The following is a 9,289-nucleotide window of genomic DNA, read 5'->3' on the forward strand; positions in this document are numbered from 1 at the left end:
GTATTATCGTAATTAACCAGGGACAACTTTGTAATCTTTAGTTACAGTTAACCTTCCCAGTGGCGGATTTAATGGGGGGGGGGGGGGGGGGGCAGCCCGTGCCCCCTAAAACTATCAAAGTTAGAGTAAATTATAGTTTCGTCAAGAAAATGTAAAAATGTCTACTTGGTAGACCTCATTTTTACCCTACAAAGTCTCTAGAATCCAGGAGCTTATGGGGGCATCAACCCTGGGCCCCCACCAGGGCTTCGCCCTGGACCCACAGGGGGCCTCAAGGCGGCCCCCAGACCCCCTGCCTACTTTCTGCGCTCCCCCTTACTTCAATTCCTGGATCCGCGCCTGCTTCCATTGACTATTAATTAAACCTGGTTGATAATCTGGAGCAATTATCAAAACCAAAATGAAAGTGTTCATGAAAACAAAATTCAGAGTTGACCAGTTGATCTTTTTTTAATGTTTTACCTCAAGGGGATAAAACATCAAGGTTTTCATCATGAAATCCTAAGGCACATAGTGTCCAAGCTAAAAATATTTGTCAACGAATAGCTTAAAAATGAAAGAAATAGGTCAATGTGACCAACTTTTGGATTGATACGGCCAAATGCCCCAAGATGTATTTATTTTCAATTTTTTTTTTCAACATACCCCACATGTTGTCGAGATATTCTGACAATGAATTCCAATAAATAAAAGTAGGTCACAGTAACCTACATTTGGTTGCCAGATTCCATGCCCAAAGATGCATTATCCGTCAAGCTTTGATGCTCCTTGTACTACAAAATATTAAAACAATCATGATAAATTTTGAATAAGAGGATATCAGCCAGACACTGTTTCTGAAAACTCTTGGATAAGAAGAGCCATAAAATTTTACTAGGTGTCTCACTCTAAATTACTGGTACTTTTTTTGGTTGACAGTCCAAGGCACCATTGATTCCAGAGGTTTCAGTTGGCAAGGATTGGTGATTTTGTGCCTCATAGAGTCCAACTGTGTTATCACTCAATCTTAATGTTGATTTCATGCAGTCACTTGACAATTTGATCTGAATCACTGGATCACCATACTATGGTTTTCTGAATCCATATCACCCCTCTCTGAAATTGATGATGTAGTACACAACATTTTTTCCCCTGCGTATCAAAAAGTTCCTTGGAAAAAGCATTTTGTTTCGTTAAAAAAGTGGTATTATTGATCCCAATAGTTTTTATTTATTATATGTAGAGGGGTGTACTATATAAGTAACTTGATCCGACGAGCCATATCAGGAACCTCTCATTGACAGGCACAGATCTGATGAAACTTGACGCATCGCGTCTGGTTTGATCTAATGATATGCACCTATCAACTCGATACAGCTCTTTGGATCAAGCTACTGTTATGATCTCTATTTCTATACCTTGTGTAGCGATCTATGTGAGCGGATCAAAGGATCTGATTTTAATCAGATTGGCTTTGAACAAATCAAATTCTCAATATACCCTCCTCCTTGTTGATGGTAGGTTTGGTGAAAATCTGCCCTATTGGTCTCCATATAATTTCTAGGCTTTCCATTTCTTATACATTCCCCAAATTTTATCTGCTTGTTTAGGGGTCACGTAACTTAATATTTAATATTAGTAAAAGGCCCCTAGTCCAAGGATACTGTGTGACAAATCTGATAAATATTGGCTAAGTGGTTCTTGAGGTATGGCCTTTATCCAAAATGTTTATGCACACATCATATCACAGCCTTTGGTCCTTATATGGAGAACTACTAATAATCTGCTTTTAAAATTGCTTTTACCAAGTTTTTGAACATTTGCAAACAATTGGAAAAAAACACACAAGCAAAAAAGAAATTTACTTTTATATAAATTTTCTCTTTAATGACATGCACTCAATCTGAATTCACACAAATATTTTAACACTAGCTCACATATAAATGTAATTCTTGCTGTACCACAGTACTAGGTTATCTCCCCTCTCTGGAAGTCCTGAAAAACGACAAGTCCCAAAGATAATGCTACAAGCACCAAAACATTGGTGGGTATTATACAGTTCTAAATAATTCTGTGAATTTTACTGAAGTCTGGGGACTTCCACGAGGGGGGTTATATCTACCAAGGTTAAATACCTCTTGCTGAGAAATTCTACAAATATTGTAATACATGTACATATGTATAATCTTTAATACAAAATTATTGCTTTCAAATTATTACAGTTAATATTAAATTTTAACAAACATACTACTTGTATGAAAAAAAAAATTAAGATTCATGTTGAAAATTTGATATGTTTGTCGGGGGTAAACCTATCTTGTACAAAAGTAAACTGGGAAATATTTAATAAGTTTTTTTCATCTGATACTTTTGGATTCTTGGAAAAAAATTCAGTTTTAATCAGTATATTCCAAACTCTACATGATCTTTGTTTGGAATGTTTATTTTTTTCTTTTGAAATCAGAAAACATCTATTTAAGGTATTGCAGACATTGATAATAGTCCTGATTTTGTTGACGGAGATTTAAAAAAAAAATACATGTACCTTATTGGTAAAAATGAATGAATTCCCTAGCAACAGTGATGTCATTTTTCCTTATTATCAGTATTAAATGGATGGACTTTAAATTACATTATGACAAAATATGACACTTTAGTTGTAGAAAAGCAAGATGCAGTTAATATCAGTCAACATGAATTCATACCATAATCATACAAAAGTCGAAGTATCGGATGCACAGAATGGATGTTGCATAACAATTATGAAGTAATAGATTAGGATCACTTTCAAAAACCTTTCATTTTCATTCACACTAACAATGATACTTCTGAAATTTCCTTTTTTACTTTGAGGACAAACAGCTAGACAAAATCATACTTAAAACTGGAGAACGGTAAAAACAAAGAAATCAGCGTGGGGTTAAAAAGGGATTCTGTGACACATGTAAAACATAGTACTGTAAATATAATGGCAGCACTCTATATAAAATTTGTAAACCATTCTGAGAAGTTCATCACATATGAGTCCTTTTATTGCTAGTCTACAAAGCAACAACTTCATCTTCTAAGAAAAACTGGCCTTGTCTTACCAATTTACCACATTTTTCTTTCACTTAAAATTAGCAATGTTTTTTTCCCTTTTAAATCATTTTGCATATTTGTTTGAAAAAACATAACTACTGGCTGCCTAGTTAATACTGCAGCCTACATATATATCCATATTCAAATATAAACAAAACACATTGGTTAATGCCAACAGTAGGCGGGGCCAACGACTCAAGAATCGGGGTCGAGCCTCTGGAATGATGTCCCTAAGTGTCTCGTGGGTTTCACCATCTTTTCTCGCGCTTCTCTTCTTCCATCCTCCTTGTGATCAAATTCACAGTTGTGAAGCTCCGGCAGCCGATGCAGGGAACAGAAAACATAATCTGTAATAGAAGAAGCCATGATTAAATTGGTCTGCTGTTCCACAGGATAACTGTACACATACAAAGTCACTTAGCACCATTCTCCTACAGCATTCTACAAAAACTTTGAAAGCAAGTAAAAAGAAAACAGATAACAAGTTTAGTGAAATTATTTTCTGACACATACATGTACATGTTACTCTATAAAGTGAATACCACATTTACATCTGCTGATGTACATGTATTAGTAGTAGACAGATGCATTTAAATCTACCGATATATCATAACCCAGTAATACTGACCACATTTAAATCTACCGATATATCATAACCTAGTACATGTAATACTGACCACATTTACATCTGCCTATCTGCCTCTGTGCTAGCTCCAGTTTACATTTACATTGGTAACAGCGTTTTTTGTTTTTCTGTCCCTTTTCTGGCGTGGACTCTGGGGTCTCTGTTTCTTTGTCCACTTCTGATATATCACTGCAAAAGCATCGAAAATGTCAAATATAAAGTTTCTACATTTAATAATTTAATAATTATTTGGATACTCTTGGAAATCGTTCAAATGAAAAATAATAAATAAATAAAAAAAAATAAGTTTCAAATTTTCATTAATTTACACATTATAGAATTGATTAAATACAAATTTCATTGTTACAAATAGTCTCAATTTACCTAACATCATTCCCCAAGGGCTTAAATGCTGTACAAATGTTTATCTATTGCTTATAATGGCTTACGTACCGTTTAACCCCTCTTTTCTCTGGGGTGTCTGGAGCAGGTGAACGGGAGGAAGACGGGGGAGGAGATGATTCGGTTTCTGGGGTAGGGTTTTCAGGACTTTGTTCAGAATCCTTTGTTTCCTTAGAAACACTAGAGTCTTTTAAGCTCTCACAAGTTAATTGTTTGGAAGAACAGGGCTGTGATTGGCTCTCAGTGAGAGAACTGCTGTTACTTTTGCCTCCCTCCAAAGTAATGCTATGGCTGTTTTGTTTTGCACCCTCCATATGACTGTGTCCACTTTGTTTCATCTGTCTGGCAGTTTCTAAGAAAGAAAACCAATATTCCAAATCAATACTTAAGAAAAAAATACAATAAAGCCCGGTGAATGTATACCTTATACAAATATTTTTTTTCTCAAAAGAAAATTGTCAGCCCTTTATGGCTCATATTTGAGGAATCAGGGGTCAACTGAGTAAAGCCTATATAATTATTAACTATTATTGATGAATAATATTTCAAATGTTATTAACCCTGTCCAAACCTAAATGTGATAATTCATGGTATATCGGATATTATATTTCTGTTCAATATGTAAAACAAACTTCGGAAGAAATCAAATTTATACATAAATGGCTGTGACATTTCCTGTCATTACAAAGATAAAATTTAAATTTTTCTTCCTTCTCAATTAGAATTTTGTGAGTTTGGTGAGTATTACAAATGGAAGCAAGATTGGGAAATTCTTTGTACGTATAATGTGACATTTTTGCATGCTTTATCGGAGCTTTCAAAAAGCTACGAAACAGGCGGTACCTTTGCAACAATAGGAAGTACCTTGGAGAACCAATTTCAATTAAATGTGCTACTGAATTTTTCTCAATCTAATATTTTTTCGAATATTTTGGCCAGAAAAATCATAATTTTAGCCAGGTAAAAGTACCGGGTACTGGCAGATTTTAAATGGCCTGCTTTATTTATCTGTCTTGCCATAACGTCATCAATTATTTTTTTTTAAAGAAATTGCCAAAAATTAATCTTGCAAGTAAAAATCATAATAAACCAAGCTGTTGTTGTTGTGACACTGCTGGCCCTTTTGTTGTAACAAAGCAGGCATTTTTTGTTGACAATGCAGGCCAGTTTTCACATTAATGCATAAATGTGCATTAAATAAGCATACAAAAAAAAAAAAATAATAATAAATAAAAAAATTTAAAAATTTTTTTGTAAAAATCTATAATTCAAAGTTTTGTAAATTGGGAATTCTATGACAATTTAACAAAAATTGTGAAATTTTTATGTGCTTTTTAGACTAATTTTCAAGAAATGAGTCAGAATAAAGTTTATTACCAAAACAAAATCTTAAAATTGAACCATTCTGTTCTTTTAGGTAATAAAAATTGTCATTTAAATTGTTTGTTGTGAATTCCATTCCTGTACTTTTGTAAGAATTCTGATCCTGGTAAAATTTTAAATGTAATGAATTAAGGGAAATTGAGGTGGAATTTTGGGAAAAAATGGAGGGATTTGAATTTGGGAATGGGGCCGAGATTCAGCCCAACACGGGGCAGTGGAAAATCCCTGTAAACACATTTTTCTTTTTTTAAATATTAAATTAAGATCCAAGGAAACAATCAAAAACATAATCCGAAAATGCATTTTGCCCCCTATATTTCTTTCTGATTCTCAAAATTTATTTTAATGGGTGATAATGACCCTTGGTTTTTTTCAAAGTTTATGTAAATGCTTCAGGGTACTTCTTGCTGTAACAACACAGGCATTTTTCTTTGTGACATTGCAGGCATATTTTGCAGGGTTCGACATTAATGCTAGTCTGTTAGTCTCAGACTAATAAAATCTGTGGCTAATGAGTTTGAATGGATCAATAAAAATTCCTCGTAAACAATATAAATTACTGATGCCCAATTCTTGACAACTTTTACTGGAAAACCCCAAATGTAATTTTACCTTTTTAACTTTTGGGCAGGTAGCTTAGTAATTCAGAGACAGTTAAGTGCTTAGTTGTATAGATAAATATGAAGGAGAAATGTTTTAGTGATCATGATTTATTATGAAACATAAAAGAAAGATGTCATGGGTGTAATGCAATGAACGAGATTGGGAGTACGATTATACTTGCTGACCATGAGATTTCAACGACTTTATGGGGGGGGGGGGGGGGAACACTTAACACTTATTATAAATGCATTGTTCATTTCAAAGAATATTATAAGAAGTACTAATACTTGGCAATATTATTTTTAAAATTGAGTGTTACAAAACATGTAATATATCATGCATTCTTTGACAGACTAATAAAAACACTTGTAGACTAGTAAAAGTAAAGAAGCACTAGTCCGGCTAAACTAATGCTTAGAAAAGTTATTGTCAGACCCTGTTTTACTGTAACAACACAAAAATTTTCATTTGGTCCTTGAGTACACACTAGGGCTGTGTATTGAGCAAAAAATTTCAATACAATAAGATGCAATATTTTATAAAGCGATGTGCAATATATTGGATTCTTGAACAAGTCTATCAAAAAAAACTTGTAAATCATTTAATGTATAGATTTTATAAAAACTGAGTGTTTTATAACCCAGCTTTTTCACAGAATTATAAGAAAAAGTGCCTGCCCGATATGTATGGAAGTTATTTTTCAGATACAATACATTCTTGAATATCGATTTGTATCGATACATTGATACAGCCCTAGTACACACCTGGAGAGATGAGGTGATCTGGTGTACTCTGCAATGCATCATTGGTTTTCTCTATGTGTGCTGAAATAATAACAATCGGATTTCTGAAGCATTTCATCAGGATTCATTAAAAGAAATATGCACCATTATCTGTTAATGGGAGACCAAACTTTAAAAAAATAATAATGAAGATAAAGATATTTGTAAACTCTGAACATAAATTATGTGTTCTCAAGATAAATTACCTTGAATTAGATATTTAAATTTCAGCATTTGCTAAAACAAGTAAAATTATATACTGTAAATCTGGAAATTTTTACGTTGATTTATTTTTGCGAATTTGGGTCAAAAAGCTGTTGATTAATTTTTATGTTTCAAAATTTTGCGAATTGTCATTGGCGCTAAAATTAAAAAGTGCTTTAAATCTTCATAACAGTTTATAAGTTACGCATGTACATGTACATAAAATAAATCATGTACATACAATATTAAACGATGCCAACGTTCAGTAATCAGATTATAAATTACGCAATCCATGTACATACAATAAATTACGCATGAACATACAATATTATAATATGATCAGATAAAAATATTAGAAGGGATAATACATCTAAACTGTTTAAAGTTCTTACACTTTATTAAATCAAATCTCGTTAACAATCTGTCGTAAACGGGTTTCTTAAAATGACCACTGCTTACGAACACTTGTTCACTGGGAAAAAATAGACACCAGCTGTCAGCAAAATTTTTGTTTACATTTTTATTTTGCTGATTTATTTTTAAGAAAAATATTTTTGCAAATGAACTGCATACGCAAATTTGCTAAAAATTTATCTACAGTAGAAATTTCCAGATTTACGGTATGTGATGTAAAAACACATGAAAAAGGAAACTTTATTAATCAGAATTTTAATGGTTACACTTCAGTTATGTTCATAACACAAAGAACTTACATTTGTAACATTGCGAACAAAGGCCTAGTGTACTGGAAGACCTGTGAATAAAAATAAATGAAAGTTAAAAGCACTATAAATGAACCTTTATTCATATGAATACATAAAATGTATAGTCTAAGCTCTCAAGTTGAAACCACTTCAGAAAACAAACATTAACATGAGGAGTATTTGTCCTTAAGTAAAGCAAACAAGTCTGAGGAAGTTATCATTTACTGGTACAAAAGTTAAAAGAAAATCATAATAAAAGATAAATACATTTTATTCAGTAAACTGATATCATTATGCATTATGCTATGAAAATCGAAATGTAAACAATGACTGTCTAATCAATGCAAGATGATTCATGAATCCTTGTTATAATATTAAATAGTAAACATTTTATTTAACTGTCCATGTTTGAGTTAGTCCAGGTTTTACATTTTATCGCAAAACTCGCCCCAACAGCAGCTTTGGTTCTAACGGCCTGTAGTAACATGTAATCACCCTGCAACATAGGCAGACCTACCCCGTCCTGGGTCATGCAGGATTGATTTGATAAACATGATTGATAAAGCCACAAGCCCGGATGTTTAAGTATTTTAATCATTAAGTAAAAACTAAAGCGTATAATTTAGTTACACAACATTACTTCTTTTCACTATTCTGCAAAATAAATGAATAATGGGCGCAGTTTCAACCAAACAAGTTCCAACCCACACCAATAAAATCCTAGCGACCCAGAGCTGTCCGATATCAGCTTTCGTCACGGTGGTGATTCAGACTCTTCCGCGGTGTACTTACCCCCAAAATCCACATGGACAGCGGGGCTGATCGTTACTTTTCGATTTTTCCATCACCTATTCGGGTACCATGGGAAATATTCCTTTTCAGGGAATTTTCTCCTAGTGACAGAATGACAATCGACAGCTGGTTGTTGTCAGTTCGAGGCTGTAAAATACTTCCGGTTCAAGGTTTACTTGCTTTTCAAATTCTGGGTTACTTCCCTTAGACCATTTCATGATTATATAAAAAAAGACCACTTAGAATAAATAAATAAATAAATAAATAAATAAATAAATAAATAAAATAATCAATTTAAAAACAAATAAATGATGGCAAAAAATTCAGTCGGGGGGGGGGGCATTTTCAGTCTGAAAGGACAATACCAAAGAAAAATTCTTGACCGTAAAAAAAAAAAAAAAAACAAAACCAAAAAAAAAAAAAAAACAATCCTCAGACGTTATGTACAGTCATTTAGGGTATTCCGAATCATCTTTTACATTCTGACTGCAAACGATTTTATTAACAAGTTTTTAAATGGTTGTTTGGTATGAAAGGAAAGCCAATTTCTACTGACGAATTCTATGTATTATTGGGGGGCACCTGGTTACAAAGGCGGATCCAGCGCCGGCGCGCCGAGCGTGCGCCCCCTCCCCCCGTTTGATTTTTTTTTTGACATTTTGTTTGTATTATCCTAAAATCAAGGGAAAAAACACCTCTTATTTGTTAGAATTCGTCAGTTTCCGGGGGGCTTC

General features: G+C 33.3%; 1 protein-coding gene across 1 annotated transcript; it reads right to left on the reverse strand.

Moving 5' to 3' along the window:
- Positions 1-1,839: 1,839 nt before the first annotated feature.
- LOC133177453 (AN1-type zinc finger protein 3-like) lies at positions 1,840-8,721 on the reverse strand. The gene is made up of 6 exons (XM_061312485.1): positions 8,556-8,721; positions 7,773-7,813; positions 6,838-6,897; positions 4,139-4,439; positions 3,738-3,874; positions 1,840-3,407 (listed from the first exon to the last, which is right to left on the reverse strand). Exons 1-6 carry the CDS (start codon positions 8,606-8,608, stop codon positions 3,256-3,258), a joined length of 744 nt encoding a protein of 247 aa, XP_061168469.1. The 5' UTR covers positions 8,609-8,721; the 3' UTR covers positions 1,840-3,255.
- Between the last annotated feature and the right edge of the window lie 568 nt (positions 8,722-9,289).

The sequence above is a fragment of the Saccostrea echinata genome, unplaced genomic scaffold, assembly GCF_033153115.1.
Source record: "Saccostrea echinata isolate AGI-Se365-2 ecotype Australia unplaced genomic scaffold, CSIRO_AGI_Sech_v1 ptg000002l, whole genome shotgun sequence".
In the NCBI taxonomy this organism is placed as follows: Eukaryota; Metazoa; Mollusca; class Bivalvia; order Ostreida; family Ostreidae; genus Saccostrea; species Saccostrea echinata.

Excerpts from the sequence above, each read along its gene's own strand:
- LOC133177453 (XM_061312485.1), bottom strand. The coding sequence starts at position 8,608 with ATGGAAAAATCGAAAAGTAACGATCAGCCCCGCTGTCCATGTGGATTT. Across the intron at positions 6,898-7,772 it reads TTGTTCGCAATGTTACAAAT|CACACATAGAGAAAACCAAT; the intron begins GTAAGTTCTTTG and ends TTATTATTTCAG. Across the intron at positions 3,408-3,737 it reads GATAGGCAGATGTAAATGTG|ATTATGTTTTCTGTTCCCTG; the intron begins GTCAGTATTACA and ends CTTCTATTACAG.